Genomic DNA, 19,480 nt, shown 5'->3' with positions numbered 1-19,480 from the left:
TATATAGCTGACTTTTCTGCTAAGCAAAAAACTACAGACTTACACTGGTTTATTGTGGCAACACAAATAGCGAAAGCACGTGAATTCGTTGGAACAATGCTTGCGACTTAACGGAACTTTCATATCTTTATTTATTCAACGAACTCGAATGGTTCGGGAGGTTCCGGTTCATCTCCTTCTTCTTCGGCCTCCTCTTTCTTCGGTCCCCCGGCTACAAAAAATGATATTGCTGGACTTGCTACCGTACGTTAGGGTTACTATATTAGTATTGTCATCGACGTTGACATATTTATCATCCCAAATTTTGAAGGAATTTTTCACAGCGTGTCAGAGTTGACCATTTCTCAAGCTAGTCGCAACTAAGGAAGATAACATTAAATTAATGATCATTAAATTTCAGACATTTGGGCACTTTTTCCCATTCCCCGGGCGTAGATTTTAACAGCAAATTCCGGACGTCTGGCAACTCTACCGTACATAATAGACCGATGTTACGAAAAGTCTTAAAAACGCCAGTCTTAAAAAATGTTCGTTGGTCGTTTCAATGAAAAGTATGAGACAAAGGTACTTGGGAAACCGGAATTCATACATGTATGTGCACCGGTGATTTTTATACTAACCTGTAACGGGCTCCAGTAGTTCTTCAGGCTCAGATAATTTCTTGTACTTCAGCAAAATTATGCCGCCATGGGAGAGCTATTAAAACATGATGGAAATAAATGGTGTGATTTTTTTTATGTAACTGCACACGCGACTTTTTTACAAACGCACTCCTACCGGTTTCAGAGATGTGTAGTTGCTATCTTCTGGCATGCTGATTACTTTTAATTGCGGTGGGATCGCCCGACAAGGATTACTGATCATTTCGAAAGTCGGCTCCGGTTTTTCTTTCTCTTTTTCTTTCTCCTTTTCTTTTTCGCCTTCTTTCTTTTGTGTTGTCGACTAGAAAACATCCGATAACGCATGTTGCTGACACCGGAAACAAGTTGTTAAAAGTTGAACCACCTGATCGACTTCCATGGATCCTTCAGCCAGTGTTGCCTCCTTTTCTTTTTTAACGGGTTTTGCTTCAGTTTCCTCCTGAAAATAAACGTTGAAATATTTCTCACGGAATAAAAATCTTGACGACACATCAAATGCCATTACTTAACTATCTACACCAGAGCTAGCTTGACACCGCTCGCGAATTATTTCATTTAATTTAAACTTTCTGTGACCCCTCTCTTTATCGGCAGAGATTTTTATTGAAACTTACAAGATCCATCTTCTCTTCGACAGTCGGAGGTCGTGACCCGGTTGCCGGGGTAACGGCGGTTGATGACGTGGATGCCTTGCGTTTCTCCTTCTTAATTTCCTTAGCCTTCTGTTTGGCGGTTGTTGAGAGGACAGCAGTTTCCACCTTTTCAGTCTCTCTGCCCTTCTTCTCTTCAAGAGGATTGGGATAAGCGTAGATGCTGGGTCGGGCATTGGAACGGAATTCCATCTTCGGCATCTGCAAGAAAAGTGGAGGAATGCTTACTGCGGTTACTTTTTTATGTAAACGATCAATTTTGATTGCACAGAAATTAGTTAACCACGCTTCGCCAAAGTAACGTACAAGCTTTACTCCCATGTAAGTGCCGGTATTAACAAACACGAAGCAGGATTTCCTGAAAAAGTGAATCATTCAGGAAGCTCATATTTCAGCGTAAAATATATATAAAAAAATAAATCGAAACAAGCAAGGAAACAAACACCGTGCGGGACTTACTTTTGTCAGGTAAACATTTTTTTCGGGGATGAGATAAGGCGCAAGTCAATTATTCACCAGAGTAAAACGAATTCGTTGTACTAATGGTTCGTAACGAGAATAAGAATTTCTCAAAACGCAGACAATGTAATGTAGGAAGCCAGATTAACGAAAATCAAGAGGCAGCAAAACCGCGTCACGCATGACCGGTCACGACGCACACCCGAGCTAGATCCCTAACCACGGATTGACGTCACTGGGAGATACATCAAAATGGAGACGACAGGCGGCTAATGAAGGTGAGTGGTTAGGTCGAGGAGGCTGTAGTTAAGGGTAATGAAGGTAAAGGGATTATTGACTTCCTACATTAGGGACTGAAAATGTGAGAAGACGGAACAAACATCGATTGAAAATCCACACACGAGTCAATCTCCCATGCGGCAATTTCTCAACACCTGATGATTCTCAAGCTGTCAAGTGTGGTTTTTGCCGCATGTGTTCAAAGGCGAGAAAACAAACATATACTGTCATATGGTATGAAGTGGAGTCACTTAAACAGGTAGTATCAGTTGCACTGTAGAGACTTTTCATCCCCATAATATTACTCAAGGATGTACTTTGTAATTCTACAAATAAATGCAGCCAACATAAATGGACGGCTATTCAATACAGGGAAATGAATCCTTTAAAACCCTAATTGTGGAATTCTAATTTAATATAAACGATAACTTAAATCAATATAACGGAAATTTTGTAAATAATTTATTGTTTCTGTTTTGAGCGCCACACCTGACTCACGAACCGGTAGCAGGAGGGTATTACGGTGTGGACTACGACATTGGGAGACCAGTTTACAGAGTGTATAAAGTTATATGTGTTTTTCGGTAATACAAATATAAGTTTTGGTGTTTGTGTCGACTTTTGTAAGCAGAAGAAAACAGCGTTAGCAACAAAATTTGGCATCCTACACATATTTCACTCAGGCGTTGGGAAGACAAAAAACTTCATTAATCGCGGGTAAACGAAACTCACACACAACAATTCATGTGACACAAACTTGCCCTTACCTTCAGTTCTGCATTGAGTCCGATGATAGCAGCAGGTGTAAACGTAAGGGAAAGAAAATGAGAAAGTGGAAACCAATACCAGAACTGACAGAACACCAACATTCCGACTACAGCCGCCATGTTCACGTGACCAGTGCGGGACTGCATGGAAAGCGTGACGTTGCGACCACCTGAGATACAAAGTATGGATTTGCAAACTGCCTTTAAAATGGATTTGAATGTAAAAGTAGCATAAGAGTCGTGACAGAGTGGCACTGCTGCGTGTCACATAACAAACAAAGTATAGGGGGGATAGACAAAAGTTTACATTTCTCGATCAATAGGCAATATCGATTCAGCAATGATAAAATTTACACTAGGCAGTTATTGTTGCGATCTCTTCAAATACCTCCGTCTATGATTCCCTGAGCAAGGATGGCACCAAACTTGGCCATCACGTCCTCATGTTTGTCGTTTATCACTTTGCGGTAAAGTTCCTTGAACGTTTTCAACTGAAAACATGACTTCACTTATGATCTGGTAATTTATAATCGACCACGAAAAGGTAAACAAACGTGTTGTGCTCAATACAGCACCGGTTCGAAGCTTGTCATAAAGTAAGGAGGGTGCGTCTCTTTTTGCACCAAGGCGGTACATTGTTAGTTATACAGGACAATATGTACGTTTTGTCGGGTCACATCAAACGCAATTTCCGGTCTGAAGTCGATTTTGAGCATAGTTACAAGATCACATTCGTCAAACTTTATTTAGTGTCGCCCAAATATAAACGACATTTTCCAAAAATGGAAAGTCGTCATTTCGGACCTTATAGCTGACCTACCCCAAAATACATCAAGCACAGTAATCCTGATCAAAAAACGTGAGCTTAGTAAATCGACGGGTTAGAAAGGCAGAAAGGGAAATACGAGACGTAAAAAACGGTCTTGGGAGTTAGGGAGAAAATCTCGAGGTTCGGCATCCGCTGTTAATTTTCAAATTTCACTGCCAGAGGGTGAACATGTTACATCGTTTGTTACTATTTTGAAAAACAGATTTAACTAAATATCCGTCTCGCCTAAATTTGCCGTCACGAAAGGAAATGCTACAACAGAGACAAGCAAAACTCGAAAAATAAGATGATAAACTTGGGCTTAACCACAAATCAACTTGGAATGTTAACATATTTTTGAAGGAGAACCCATGTATTATTTTCGAACATAGTTGTAAGTATGCGGTGCTATACGTTAACATGCAGTTCATGGGCAGACACTTACATACTTCAACACACCACACCGTAACCATGACAAATCAAACGTCGAACACTCGAGACAGTGGCAGAAAAAGTCGCCCCGCTTTGGTCTGGGGACGGTCGAATTACAATCAGAATTTACTGGAGGTTACTCACAGGAAATATTGGGTCCCGTAATCTCATTGCGTGTTCACACATAACGAGCAGCATCAAGCACTCGACGCATTTGCCGCCCGCGACTCTGTGATGGGCGTGGGCCGATGACTAATTGCTTAAAGGAACGAGGGGAGCTGGCGATGGCCTTTTATAAGAGTGAATGTAAAGTTGGGACAAGAGGCCGCTTCAAATCGGTTCTAAGTAAACTTGTCGTTACACGGTCGCAAGAAACAACAATGGTGCGTTTTCACTCCCACGGGGACTTATCTCTTCAAGTAATTGCGAACAGACTTCTAGCGGTAAGTTTCACCGCGTTGCCAAGGGGACGCTTATCATCGCAGGGGCCTATGACGTAGCATACGGAAGTTTAACACAAAGCGAGTGCATGTGTTCCAGAAAACAGCACAATGGACAATGCGTGGGGGATTTCCGTCGTTCAAACCCCAAGGTGCTTGTGGAGTTTGATAGAAACAACAAGATCACGCGCGCTTTGTGTCTTTATTGCTGGAGCGGGTTCATATAGCAAACCGCTATAATATCAAGTGCTCAGCCAGTTGCGTGGAGTATCCCCCAATTGGTTTTAATGAATTTATAAAAGCGAAGGTACTTCCCGAGCCAATGTCAACATAGAGTTGTTTTAGGTTGTTTTGGAACGACAGAAAAGCACGCAAGTAATCTCTTCATTGTCACAACAGCTGGCGTAAACAGGTAGCCGTACGACGATGTGATTTTAGACAGCTAGAAAAGTATCTATAAACTACCTAGGAACAACATTAAAATGCCTTTCCATTCAGCGTTCCAACATGTTCTTTGTTTTCATACTCAAGAGGTCGTGGCCAGCCAACAACGGAAAATTTTTGTTTTTGCTCTGTAAATTATACCCTCAAACCAACGAAAATAATTCTATGCATGTGGACTTTAGCGTAGAGCATTGTAGATGGGGGTACGACGTCTGACAATTCGAAGGAAGTATATGGCATTGATAAATTGGGACCAAATAATTTTGCTTCCGTCATGACTCACGGCCCGGTGTGGTTGGAAACCCCCTTCTCTACCCTACTATGTGGTTTGGCAGCTTATGAAAACTAAAGAACAACTCTAACCTTGGTGCAAGTTGCCTCAGTGTGTTGAACAAGAATCATTGCGGAGGCGATGAGGGCACCTTGGCGAACGTAGTTCACCGAATCGCTCGCAAGTGGCTCCAACAAGCCCAGGGCGTCCTGCACCAAAAATTAACCTCCATTTACCGAGTCCCATATATTGATGAATGGCGAAAAACGTGACTCACCTTGCTTCCTGTTCCAGCACATGATATCCCCAGGGCCATAGCAGCCCCGTATCTTACGTGGGGATTGTAGCTTTCCGACAGCAAGGAAACGACGCTGGGGCACTGCTCCGGGGTTCTAAAGCAATAAAATCGTGAGCACACTCATGCAACATTATGCTACCTCTATCTGCACGGTGGAACAGAACAAAGTCCATGGAATATAGCGACATGCTACCTTTTACAGATTTAAACAATACGTCCCCTTCACAAATAGCAAAGAAATTATGTACACATTATGTACCACAGCAAGTTTAAAACTACAGCTGTCAAAAAAATACAGGCTAGTAAATGTTGAGGGTATTTATCTGAAACAAGCAAGTCACACTGAAACGCATTTTTTTGCTTTGCCTTTTAAAACGCACGATTCCACTCGAACACGACCCGCGACCCTGTGGCCTAATGGATAAGGCGTCAGCCTCCGGAGCTGAAGACTGTGGGTTCGAGTCCCATCAGGGTCGATGCTATTTTCTACTCTAGGTGTGTTTTTTTTAGTTTAAATATTTGTTATTCTAAGGATCAAGGACAAGAAACTTTGGTATGCGAAATATGGGTGGTCTGCCCGACCAAAACCCATGGGTGCAAAGTTTGTAAACACGTTTAACCACAAAATAAAAATCGAATATTTGCTCGGTCCAACGTAAAAACTGCTGCGCTAAAAGCATATTGGCAACACTCACAATACATGCCCCCTCTTTACCACTTGACAATGGAACCATTGTACGTATTTGCTTGGGACAAAATGTGCTGTCGTAATTGCTGAAACAACAAACCAGCCACAGAACTAACTACATATTTCAAAATCGAAAATTTACAACAATATTTGTTCGTACATTTCTTCACTTAAAACTGCAAATAGAGACATAACGGTTGACTGGAAATTTTGCGTCACACATGACCCTGTTCAACTCCGTCAACAACTTGCTAACCACGCAAAAACAAAAAAAGTGCTGTTTGGTAACAAAGAACAAAGGCTTGCTGTCTCTTCATCGCAATATTTAATCAGAAACTCTGCACAGAAAATATCTCTTTTTTGCGTCTCTTTCGATTTGCATTAAAGTAAGAGGGAAATCATTTAGGTCTATTTCCAATTAAACTCAATCTATCGACTGTCATTCCACGCTTTCACTGGAGCTTGAAGCCACTCCAAAACAAACGCACAACCGTCGACCCGTCAACATGCATTAGCTCCGCATTAAGAATTGAAAAATTCTCGAAAAGGAAAGTGTGTAAGTGGAGTCCAATTCCGACTGGGTAGGGCGGGAGGCAACTTAATGAAATTTTTGTTTTCGGTACACAAAATGAAATTAGAATGTCACGTCCGTAGGAACTCGAAAACTGTTTTCTTGAAATGTCAAGTAAATTCTATTGGTGTCGCAGACTCACTTCAACTGTATTCGCTAAGTATTCGTTTTAAATTCTCTGCTGTCTAACAGACGGCAAAGTGACAGACTTTTAAGCTGTTGCAGTGACATAACTTTTTTTCAAACAACAAAACATTAGTCACATACCGCGAGAATGAATACGAGAGTTTGCGAATTTAGGAGTATTGGTCTATCAGAAAGGTGAATATCACAGTACGATTTACTGAACCAAAAAACCTCAACAATTTTTGTCACAAGTTAGTATGCGCACAATTGTGACGAAGTAAACGGGTATTCTGAATGCGCAATTTTTTGCAATAAAATTCAACATTACATCAAAAAGCTACAGCAGAGTATCGTTACCAGAAAACAAATTTAAAACACGGCTAATTTAGTCATGAAGGAGCTATTTAGAGAATAGAAATACGACTTGATGTTACTGGCACTCGCCAGCACTTGTTTAATCGCCTTCCTGAAATTAATCATTACCCAAACCAAGCTGTTCAGCCCGGTCATGTTTCACGATGTGTCAGACCCTATACCTTCAAGGGCAACGTTACAACGTTAAAATGTGACACAAAATACGAGATTCAACCGCAAGAATGCCCGCCATTGTGACAGGTAGTGATGAGAGGCGACACCAGACGAGGTGACAGACTGAGCAGAGGAGGTGAACGAGCCGCTCTCGAAACCACACAGAGAAAAAAAAGGGTACTTTAAAGTGCGCGAGCAGTCGATGGAAAGGTGGATTCACATTTGCGATAACTGAACGGTAGCAGAAGCAATAAAGTGGATTTACAGTAGCTACAGTACGACAGTGAGTGCTGTGCATGGATTTTATGCTTGATTAAAGAGCTAAAAAAAGTGTCATAGAAATGGATACTGAAATGAAAAATCTTACGTTACTGGACAACTTTACTGTTATTCCATTTAACACAACACAAGGTAAAATTTTGGTTGTTTTTAACGATTCTTAATTTTTAAACAAGGAATAAAATCCAAGCCCAAACTCTAAACATAATTTTGTATTTGTTGAAGGTGAAACCGTGGAATCTTTAAAATGGTTGTTTCTTCTCGTGACACCGATCATCGTGTTGGTAGCAGCCGGCAATGTGTTGGTCATCATGGCAGTTTGTATAGACAGAAAACTACGAAGCTCCACAAACTATTTCCTAACATCACTGGCAGTTGCCGACCTGCTGGTGGCACTCACCGTCATGCCACCCAGCCTTGCAATGATTATAAACAGTAAGTACAGGGGCGAAAATACGTTTTTTCGTGTGCAAATAACTCGCTGCGCGGTTCCGGTAAAGTTGGAACCACAGGGCGTTGCAAAGAAAACAGCCCGGGATCAGAGGGAAAATAGCGTGGTGGGAACAAGTGAGGAGCACGAGTACTTGACATGTTTCCATTGAAACCCTGTCAATGCCAAACACAACATGGTGAAATCATGCCACTGATATGGCGACGCAACACCGTAAAAGCGCCCGCCAGGTTTTGAAATGAGTAGGCAAATGTTTACCGAAGTTAACCGTTGCCAGGTCGAAGTGGGCTCGATTCCCGCCGCTTTTAACGTGTACAGGGCTGCGTGCATAAGACTTGATGTTGGCAGAGCGCGTTACGAAAGACCAGGCGCGGGTTCAAGTTAACAAAGAGCGCTGGCTAAACCGGATTGTTTATTTTCCTGGACGAGTGTGGATCGTTTATAGGCGCGTCAAAATCGTGGCAAATCCACAGCGATTTCGACTAGCGCATAAATACACGGGCTTAGCGAGGTCGCCACAGGTGTAGGTCAAAACCAAATCAACTCGGAGTGACGTGTGAATATGGCAAAAAAGCAAGCCCTTGGGGAAAACAATCCTATAGAAAAAAAGGAATAACAACGTTGCGTGCTAACGCGGTAAGAAACGACCTCGACGTTGAACAAGTTTAGAAACCTGCGTGCCTTGAATTTCACGGGTATTCTCACCCGCGGTGTTGAGTTTTCGCTGACGCACACGTCACGGAAACAATTGCAGCAATCGCGTTGGACTTGAAATTAGCATAAACGAGGGTCATTGAAATGCCATCCAAGAGTCAAGAATAGGCGGGCTCGCTTTACTAACGTCTTGTAAACAACCTCAGACGTCCGGTTTGTCAAAGTCAAGCAAGATGCGTTTTGTCCGAAACTTGCCTAGCCCCACACCACGCATTAGCAACCCTACACAATCAGGCATGCGTTGTAACTTGACATTTTAAGCCACGCCGCTGGGCACAAGTTGAGAGGAGTTTGACAGTGGAGGCACAAAACGATGTCCAACAAAGATCGGAGTGTCCGCATCACAAGACCAGAGTAAATATCAAAAAAATACAGAACTTCATACAAAAGTTCACCACTGTCAATTATACTTAAATCCTGCCCTGGCGGCTGATCTTTTGTCATAACACTGATGTTTGAACAGCACTTGAAAACTGGCGTTTCATCTCCGTTGTCAAGGGGAAAAACGAGTTTAAACGCAATTGAAATGTAAAGGCATTAACAGCAACAACTAAATTTCAATAACTTGTCCAAATCCAGTGCTTGCTTACAGATTAGGAAATCTCATTATTTTGATATTTTACAAGACTGTCGTCCAATATCGCAGATGGCGGCCCACATAACAACATAGTAATTTTCAAAACCCCAGTGTTTAACTTGAGTGTTTTTTCATCACTTTAGATTATGTTTGGCCATTCAGCGACGAATTATGCGGTATCTGGGTGATGTTGGACGTTTTCTTCAGCACTTCGTCGATCCTTCACCTATGCATGATCTCCCTCGATCGCTACCTTGCGCTTACCCGACCTTTCCACTACGGTCCCAGTCGAGGTTCAGGCAGTGGTGCTAGGATGGGTGGGCTGCGCTATGGCGTGGAGAAAAACACCAACTTTAACAGGAGGGTGGCGACCCGTATTTTGGTCGTATGGACGATTGCTTTGGGTGAGTTACGCATTGATATACCTTATTTTTTTTCAAGAGGCAATGTTAATAGTGTGCCAATGGACAACTGCCAAAATGTGATGATTGCTAGCAGTTTGAATGTAAACCGCGGTATAAGGTTCAATGATTTCCGTTTCATCTTATCAGGAATCGCTATCCCTCTCCCAATTCTCGGCAAGCAAGACCGCAACAACCTCATGATTGATGGATTTTGTGCGATAAACATGCCGGAGTTTGCAACGTTTGGTTCCCTGGTCGCTTTTTTTCTTCCGCTGATCATCATGTTCGCCATGTACACACTCACCATACGGATGCTGCGCAAACAGGCTCGTCTCGTCACCAGCATGATGGTGCCACATTCCAGATCTTCGTCGCGTAATTATGCGGCAAAACGACACCGATCCTCCCGCAAGAGTAAGACGCCTGGAGTCGATGGGGGTGCGGTTGGCGGTGAGGGACAGACATACGAGACAGCGTCACTCATGCAACCGGCAAAACATTTTCAAGGCTCGGTGGCGACCGACGACGAGACGTCGCTGACTGACAGCTTGAGGTCGGTCCTAACGCGCGGTTACTCCAGGAGAAGCTGGGATCGATGCGAGAAATGTGGGCGACAGAAAAACTCCGGTGGCCAGCACTGGACCAAAAGGACGTGGAGACCGATCGCAAAGGCTCTGATTCAAGTTCAGTCCTTTGCCGGCTTCGGAGGAATGGTTGCAGCCGCCGACTCCACCGCAGATGAAATTTGCCACAAAAACCATTCCAAACGGTAGAAATGATTTTTCAATTTGAGGTACAGGATCGTAGGATTCACATTTTGACCTTTTGACAACAGGTGCAACTGCAAGCTTTTCGAGCGCAACAACAACGATAGGCGGGATCGCAAAGCCTTCTTTCCCAGAAAATTTCCATCCTACGGACGTCGCCTGTCGAGCTCCTTTAAAAACCGCGCGATGGCAAGCATCAACAATGAGCAACGTGCTTCCAAGGTACGGGGTCACTCACACATGCTTTATAATGTTCTTTAATATTCACGAATTGACACGTTTTCACTCCTTCCAGGTTCTCGGTCTCATTTTTGTTCTTTTTTGTTTGTTCTGGTGTCCATTCTTCATCACCAATGTAGTGAGCCGCTTTTGTCCGGCGTGCGACCAGGTTTTGATGGGTGAATGCATGAATTGGTAAGTCTACCTTTGCTGTAATGGCAGTGTATCTTAAATTCAAAATTACGCACACAGCGTTTATCGGGCTTGTCAAACATGCGGAACCGCCAATCAATAATGGTTAACGTATCGCTCAATCATTATGCTCTGTCAAGTACTTATTCGATAAAAGTACCACAGACCCAGTTGGGTAACAACAACAGTAGTGGGTATTGGGACGGAATTCGGAGGGGGTATTCTCAACGATGCAAACACAGCTAAGTGTTTCATGACGCAGCGTGTTATTGCAGCAAGCGAATCGACGAGTAGCGGCGCTTTCAGTTCCCGCGACAAAACAAACCGTGGCTGCCAACGTGAAGTTGGCGAAAATTATCCTGAACCAAAACACAACTATGCACTTTCTTGTTCAAATAAAACAGGGCTAAATTTTGAGACACGAAAAATGCGCTGTCATTACGTAGTGCAACATTTCATCGCGGAAAACTATGTCCAGTAATGTTTAACTGTGATCAATTGAATGCAGTTGTCGTTGCTTTACTCTTCCCCAGATACTAACAACACATTGAACAAATGACTTGGGGAGTTTTTGCTCGATTATGATGCTTGTACTGTTGGTTATTTAGACCTTGTACTATGATTTTAACAGAAATTCGGTACTCTGTTTCAGGTTCGTGTGGGTGGGATACGTATCGTCCGGCGTCAACCCGTGCGTCTACACCTTGTTCAGCAAGCGATTCCGGGACACCTTCTTCAAGATTGTGAGGTGCAAGACCTCCGAGATTAACAAACGTCAAATAAGAAGAGACTACTCCAGTCGCCACGAAAACCTCTCAAATGCATCTTTTGTCACTTTCGGCGCCTCTTCCAAACGAAAAACATCGAAGCAGTTGTCGAGCAAACAGGTGCACTCGCCCCCTAGTGGCGAAACTGTGGTGGTCGAAACCAAACAGGATGCTTTCAGCTCGGATTCTGCAGAAAATGATGTTGCCGAAGAGAAGGTTGTGCTACAGAGTGTTTTGTACAAAAACCAACCAGCAAAAGCGGCCCGTGCTTCTACCAATAAGGTGTGGCGTTCCACTTGGCATGCAGCGTGTGCGGATGGAGGTAAAAGATACAGGAGGAGTTCACAAAGCAATCAAAACAGCAATACAGGAGTCAAAAAACCTTCACGATCAAAACGTCACTTTTCGGCCAGTGACGTGGATCAACACATAAGAAGTTGCAAAACGTTTTCAGCCATTGCAGAAGCGGGTGCGTTTTGTGACATGAAAAACAATTTTTTTTGTTTTTGCTCAGCTAAATATTGATTGGAAGTCATTTTATTAAAAACTAATACAAACACATAATTTAGATGCTGAAAAAGACTGTGTTCCGAGACCTTGGATTGCGCAACCAGAAAACTTGACTGATGACGACAGCGTGTGGGCATCTGGAGAAGAGTCGTCGAGTAGTGAAGTTTGGGCCTCAGTTTACGACAACGTTGACAATTCGGAAACAGGCCCAACTTCGAAAAAACATTTGGAGACGGAGCAAAAAACGGAAAGTGAAGTCGATTTAACAAATGTAACAGATCTCAGCGAGATTCTGGAACTTTACGACGATTTTAGCGACCAGGCTTTCCTAATTAAACGCAGACAAGCGCTCAAACGCGAGGACAGTGGTATGGGCGCCTCTTTTGAAGGTTGTGCGTCTTTGTCATGAACATGTCATTGTTACTCTGCGCCAGACTCACTGTTAAGTTTTCCTATTCATATCGCATTATATATGTTGTTGCCACAGTGTCTTTTTGTTAAGTTTATCGTGGTTTGCGTCCAATAAACCTGTTAACGCCCAACCAAACTACTCAAGATTTTCCAGAACGCATGGCAAGGCCCACAAGACACACAAAGTTCCCGCTGTTGTACAATACAAATATAATTGTCCTTCACTTGGGATAAAAGCAGCGTTGTTATGACAGCACGATGACGTCATGCCCTGAAAATATAACCCCAATGCAACGGGCAACAATGGCGTGGTCGCGTTCGACTGCGCAAAGTGGCATCCGCACGATTCCGTCTCTCGAAAGCCACTTGAACCAACAGGTTGGGTCGGTGCAAACGTCATCGCAAATCCCACTTCGGCGGCTCACATACAACGTTGCATGCATTTCAAAACATTATCTTTGCGCTAATGCAAAGTAAAAGCTCGCATTGACAGGGTAATACGCCAAGGAATGTGGAAGTCAAATGCGAGCTATACAAACAACCCAACAAAAGCCTCGCCAGTTCACTAAAAGTGAAAGTACTGCAGTTTGCGGCGTGTTTTAGCGAATAGTTCCCATACTGGAAAATAATAGTTGAATTTTTTTTTTAATCTAACACATCACACAGTCATTGTTGTGATATAGGGAATATAACTCAATACCAAAACGTGAAAAACCACAACCTTTTAAAAACAACTTTACCAATACAAACTACACTCTGGTAGCGTTCAATGCATGTGTAAGTGGCCACAACACAAACCAGGTTAGCAACGATTTTTTTATCCCACCGTGCATAAATGTCTATCCCAAACTCTACTAGTTTTTTTGGACGACTTAGTGTGGGAGGCGGACGGTGGGATAATATTGATTCCTAATTTGGTTACAGCGATCGGGGCAAGTAATACAGACGCTGTGGGACACTCATTGCGGTTATTGCTTGTTCAAAACCGAATGAGCTCGTTCTCTCGGAGATATTACCAGTCCATCAATGTCGTTTTGTACAAGTAAGCACTTGTTTGGCGCAGCTACTTCAATTACTACAGGGCGTAAGTTAACTGTTATACAATAAGGAATCAGACAACTTCGTCTGGACAATATTCTGATTTAGGGGCTCACAAGTCATTACTTGTGGTTAATAAGGCAAGATGAATGTGTAAGAAGGGTCACTGGGCTCCAAAAAAGAAATCTTTTGCAGACAAAATGGGCTTTACATATTTTTGGAAAAAATGTCGTCTTCTTTGTCTACCTAACGCACATTTTTCAGGTTATGTTAACTTACAGAAATTACACAATGACCCAAAGCATTCTTTTGGTAACATGTTTCGCATCACGGAAGTCGTTCATGTCTTTGCTGAGTTTTATGACAAGTTGATTTCAACCCTGAGAATATCCTTAAAATTTACGACTGTATGCTGTTAGTGCGCTGCTAACAAAAGTCAAGAGAAATGTCCAAGCTTGCGTCAATAGTGCTGTTGGGTGACATTTACCTTGTCGTAAATCGAACAAAATGAGCTAACAGAAGTCGAACTTCCCAGTTTTGCGACCTTTCTGTCAGGTAGATATAAGTCGGCTTTGTAAATGGGAAATGCGAAAACTACTTTCCAGACAGCTCAGAAAACTCAAATTATGTGGGGTCCTACAAGGTAAACTTTTTAGTTGACCTTGTAAGGACTTTTAAGAGCAAGCAACTGAATCGAAAATGACAAACTGTAGCCCGGTATGATAATTGGTATTTAAAACTCAACTATAATTTACCCATAAACGAAGTCATTTCACAAAATTTATCAAATGCGCGTGCTTGAAAGGTTAAAGATGGTAAAGGGTAAAAAATCAGCCTCCAACCCGAATTAAATTGGCCCTATTTTAAAGTTATCCGGTATGTTTAAGTAAATCACAAAAGAAAACTGTTGTCCTGAAAACACATTACAAACCACTCTGGATCAGAAAAAAGCAAATATGACTCACTGAGCATTGGTTTAGCAGGTGTCCCTTTCAAGTGGTGGTAGAGGTAGATTAGATAAAGGGTAAGAGCTGGATTTACTTGGTACGCGTGCCTTCAAATTTAGGTCACTTAGGGCCGCGCTCCTTTCTTACGAAATAGAAATATGCGTGCATTGTGGCACGTTTACACGTTTGTGTTTTTTAGTAATTATAGATTAACGCATGGAATCAAATAAACTTTGATTGGTAAAAACTGCTACAGTCGTAAGTACTAAGAAACTGTGGCCCTTGTACCGGTAATGCCTTGAAAATGGGTAAAGGGTTAAAATAAAGCGCAAAGAATATGAAAGCAGTTTTTTAAGTTTTAAAAATACCGCTAGCATATTTCAAAAGGTAATTGTTTGACAATTGAATGAAAATACATATTCCCTCGCAAAGGAAGGTTTTAACAAAATACAATTTCGTCATTTGGTAATAACGATTTCACCAAGTAAAAAACGCCAAACCTGAAAAGTATGAATCCAAGCGATTCAACGGCGGCACGACGAACATCGTTGTTTACGTCCGACACCTAGCGGCAACAAAGTATTTTTTTTAAACCACGGTTTTACATTTTATTAATGCATATTAGGAGCTACAGAATGACTGTAATTTTTAAATTTTAACTGGCTTTACTGACCTGTGTAACTTTAACAATATTATACAAACACATTTATCCACAAAACAGTTTCCAATTTAAATAAATAACTGACCGCAACGTGCAACAACTTGCGGTTGGCCTTGTTGCTACCGGAACCAACGTAAGCCATGGCAATGGTGTAAACTCCACAACGGCGAAGAATAGGATCCTTGTCACGCATTAGGTTTTCTATAAGACTGTCAGCCTCTTCCATGCGCCCGTACATAACCTATTGAAAGACGCTAATTGGGGTCTACAGGATAAATTATAGCCAAGACGTGTCTATCCAAGAAATACTATAAATAATCTTGAGTTAAAACGGCGATGTTTGTGTGTTTTTAGATATACTGATGATGCCTGCAAACACAGGCGAAATATATATATATCGTAGAAAAACGTCAAACAGACAGACGACTAAGGATTATTTATAATGTTTTCTGCTAAATCTGTTACTGAGTCTCCGTGAGTCAAAAAGACAACAGGCGATTTGAAGAAAACAAACTTTCATTTATCCATAGAAAAAATAATATTCTTCGGTTTTATTAAATTGCTAGGCATTATCTTCCATCTGATCCATTGATTGTTAAATTCTATAAATTTTATATTGTTGTGTATGTTGATTACCAAAGCAATTCCGACAGCTAACCCACGAATAATCTTCTCATGTTGGGTTTCTTGTGCATAGGCCACCATGTCTTCAATTGCTTGGGGGTTGTTGGAGCCTGCACAAATGTGGAGTATGTGACACAAACAAATCTCTAAGATATTCCAAATGACACTCTAGTTGTGGCACGCAATTACTATAGATTCTCTGTTAAAAATGCACATATATTACTTACCCATCATTACAAGTCCCATAGCCAAACCTGCTGCTTCACCAGTTACTGCATCATCTTGATAAAGGTTGCTCTTTAGCAGTTCATAAACATCTAAATAGACATTAAGTGTTAAAGGCTGGTGTGTTACAACTAAACATTCTTTTTAATCACTTTTTGCGAAAAAAAAACAAAAACCATTTAGACAAGACATGAGTAAAATGATAAAACATGATTATACCATGATTTGCAGTTCCAAGTGACGCCAGACCAAGACCAAGGCACCCTCCATGGATAATTATCTAACAAGAATTTAAAATTTACGAAAGGAAAGCCTAATTCAGAAATCAAATTAAATTTGTGATGCTTTGTACATTCCATATTTTTTATTTATTTTCTGTTCTTCCACTTCTTTCTACTGTCTGTAACATAGAAACTTTAAACAAACCTCATTTGAGGCCGAGCTTAGTTGTGTGTGCAGGTAGTCTGTAATTTTGCCCTTTCCATGGTTGGCATGAATCAATCCAAGTGCATACAAACCACCACCTTCTTGGTATGCGCTACCACCAGTTGAGTCTTTGGGTAAATACGTCGACATCAAGTTAAGTGAATCCTGCAACATAGATAAAAATAAACCCAACAAATCAAGTAAATTTTCTTTTCAAAAACTTCAAAAAAAACATTTGTAGTACTTTTTCATGTCCTTTGTGAATGACTCCCAAACTTGCAGTTGCTGAAAACTTTGCCCAGTTTGTTGCTCGTGCAAGCCATTCAAGATTATCTCTGGAGTTAACACAAACAATAAACAAAAAACACTACCCAAATGTTAAAGAAAATACCTCAAAAATTGGTCTATGGTGGTGCCACAGTGCATAAAGGCATTTGCTATGACACATGCATTGTGGCATACTGAATTGCGCACCTAAAAAGAAGTGCAGAAGGTTGTTATTTATATGTAGCATTTCACATAGGTTTTTTAACCTTGCTTACTTGGTCTTTAGTGTTTTTCAAAATTTGTAGGTCAGTGTGGTTGTTTCGAATGTAAAACTGCAAATAAAGCTCAATGCTTTCATCACCACTGAGGATTTTCGCAAGTCGATTTGTATAGTTTCTGACATCCTTGTCTGACTGAGATTCAACAACCTTCTTTTCTTTCTGTGTGAAAAGAAATATTCAAAATTAGCAGATAACTACAATTACAGACCCATAGAGACAGAGACAAAATTTTGTTGCACTTACAGAATCAGGCTCATTCTCAGACTTATCTTGTTGTGTATCTTCAGTCTTCTCTGAGGAAGGCTCAGGGGTTGTGCCAGCTTTTAAAGCCTGGACAATGTCTGACAAGAAGTGCTGTGAGGCACTATCATACAGATCAAAGGCAATTTGATATGCCAATGATACTTGATCCTGTGCAAAACATGCATGTGCTTAACATTTTGTTCAATTTATAATTTCGCAAAATTTATAATCCAGTACAAGGACAGCTTATCTTACCATTCCAAAAAGATTTTTGTGGCTTACAATCATTATAATAAATATATAATACTGGGTAACTATTTTTTTCTAAAAGCGTATTGCTAACATTTGATCCTAACCAATTTCCAATCAGTAAATAAAACATGACCTGTACCTGATCATCGCGTATTAACTTCCGTAAGATGTCAGAAACTGACGCTGGATCATCCAGGTAGATAAGACACTGACAGATGTTGATGTAGTCAGGTTGGGAGGCGATCCCAGCACTGGTTGGTTCAAGATTTGAGTGCAAACGCACAAGAAGACGCAAGATGTCCTCTCGCAACCCTTTGTGTTGCAACATCCTCGTGCAAAGATTGGTACAATAGGAGAGCATTTCACTTAAGTTGGGCTAAAATATATAAAATTAGTATTTCAGGAGAACAGCAGTATCAGTATGTACGTAGATGAGACTTTGCCGACCAAACCAGCTGACCTGACAAGGCCTTATAGGTCGAAACAGGAATAAAATTATGTTGCTTAGCAAAAATATAAATGACATGTGTAAGGTTTTAAATATTCAGATAGGTCCTGCTTTGACACAATGTTGGGTGCATCTTTAAGGCACATCCCTGGTTTTAGTTACTTTTTACATTGTTTTTTTTTTCCAATTTTACCAATTACATATGGACCTTAATAACTGCAACAAATGTAACATACCGTCAAGCGTATAGCCTTCTCCAAAACATCAAGTCTCTTTGTTTCAATCGCAATTCCAATCGCCTGCTTAAATTGTCCTGATTCCAAGCAGTTGTCAAACATTCTATTGACAATTTCCTCAAGGCGACTATCTATGTCAGGCTTCATGTCACCCTCAATTTTAGCATCATGTAGTTGTTGTCGAAGTTTTGTGTAATGGTCAATGCATTTGCCTAAAATAACAAAATGATTTTTTTTTAAAAACTTTAAAAATGATGAATTTATTTTTTTTAACTACAACAAAATAAAAAAAGTTTTTGTCTGAGCTTTATAAGGTCATAGTAGCTAAAAGTATACTTACAAATTGTTGTGACAACATACTCAGAGCTTTCCTTCACATTAAATGCACTACCAGCACACAGAGCATAATTTAGGGAATCTTCATATGACCCCAAGTAATAATAAAGCTTTGATGCCAATAAGGCAGAAATTTCTCTGTGCTTAAAAGTTTCATCCTCATACAAAACTTCTCTAAACAACAAATGTACAAAATACACATTATATACAAGTTTGACAGTTAAAAAACTTGTATTGACTGGCTTACATTTTTTCCACATGGTCTGATATTTCAGGCCAAAATTCAGGCACAATATCATTCAAGCGATTGAGTGCATACACCTTCAATTCATCTTCTGGTTCATCAAGCAGAGCAATTACCCCAGCTGCATAAAATGTGCATAAATTTACATCATACAAAATCATTTTACAACTTATATTTTGGAAGATACATTGAGTTAGTTACTTTTCTAAAACTTTCAGGTGGTTTACAAACATACAATGTTAAAATTTACAATATTAGGTTACAATGCAAAGCACAGCACTAAATACTAAGAAAATAAATGCGACGTTCATACGACATACCTGCTGAAGTGATATGCATGATGCAGTATTACTTTGGAGGGTAAAAAAAACTATTTTCCGTCCTAAAAATAACATAATATTAAGATAAATTAATATGAACAGAATAGCCAATACAGTGCTCGAAAACTTCATGTAAACGTTTCGATTGTTTCTACAACCATTATTCTGTTCATATTAAAGATCTACAAAACCGTTAGTTATGTTCCTAAGATAAATTAAGTTACAAAATATTACATGTT

At 40.8% G+C, this 19,480-nt stretch overlaps 2 protein-coding genes and 1 non-coding gene across 4 annotated transcripts; 2 read left to right on the top strand and 1 right to left on the bottom strand.

Annotated features, from left to right (window-relative positions):
• Positions 1-32: 32 nt before the first annotated feature.
• Positions 33-19,330, bottom strand: LOC145903840 (26S proteasome non-ATPase regulatory subunit 1-like). Of its 2 annotated transcripts, none has more exons than XM_082992005.1 (24): positions 19,242-19,330; positions 18,925-19,042; positions 18,682-18,851; positions 18,342-18,553; positions 17,797-18,033; positions 17,406-17,573; positions 17,148-17,321; positions 17,006-17,088; positions 16,859-16,949; positions 16,615-16,779; positions 16,408-16,468; positions 16,191-16,280; positions 15,976-16,073; positions 15,425-15,580; positions 15,179-15,243; positions 5,469-5,583; positions 5,284-5,400; positions 3,185-3,287; positions 2,797-2,966; positions 1,256-1,492; positions 1,006-1,080; positions 778-942; positions 621-696; positions 33-211 (listed from the first exon to the last, which is right to left on the bottom strand). In XM_082992005.1, exons 1-24 carry the CDS (start codon positions 19,258-19,260, stop codon positions 132-134), a joined length of 3,045 nt encoding a protein of 1,014 aa, XP_082848131.1. In that variant the 5' UTR covers positions 19,261-19,330; the 3' UTR covers positions 33-131. The 2 variants fall into 2 exon arrangements, with proteins under 2 accessions (XP_082848131.1, XP_082848132.1); XM_082992006.1 differs by having other exon boundaries at positions 17,157-17,321.
• Positions 5,893-5,965, top strand: Trnar-ccg (transfer RNA arginine (anticodon CCG)). The gene has a single exon. It is a non-coding gene; the product is annotated as a tRNA-Arg (tRNA).
• LOC145901716 (D(2) dopamine receptor-like) lies at positions 7,095-13,131 on the top strand. Its single transcript, XM_082989480.1, has 8 exons — positions 7,095-7,813; positions 7,907-8,116; positions 9,567-9,827; positions 9,975-10,596; positions 10,663-10,816; positions 10,890-11,008; positions 11,658-12,241; positions 12,342-13,131. Exons 1-8 carry the CDS (start codon positions 7,744-7,746, stop codon positions 12,689-12,691), a joined length of 2,370 nt encoding a protein of 789 aa, XP_082845606.1. The 5' UTR covers positions 7,095-7,743; the 3' UTR covers positions 12,692-13,131.
• Positions 19,331-19,480: the final 150 nt, after the last annotated feature.

Source organism: Ascidia mentula, chromosome 5 (genome assembly GCF_947561715.1).
Source record: "Ascidia mentula chromosome 5, kaAscMent1.1, whole genome shotgun sequence".
Classification (NCBI taxonomy): domain Eukaryota; kingdom Metazoa; phylum Chordata; class Ascidiacea; order Phlebobranchia; family Ascidiidae; genus Ascidia; species Ascidia mentula.
This window is presented reverse-complemented; position numbering and strand designations above follow the sequence as displayed.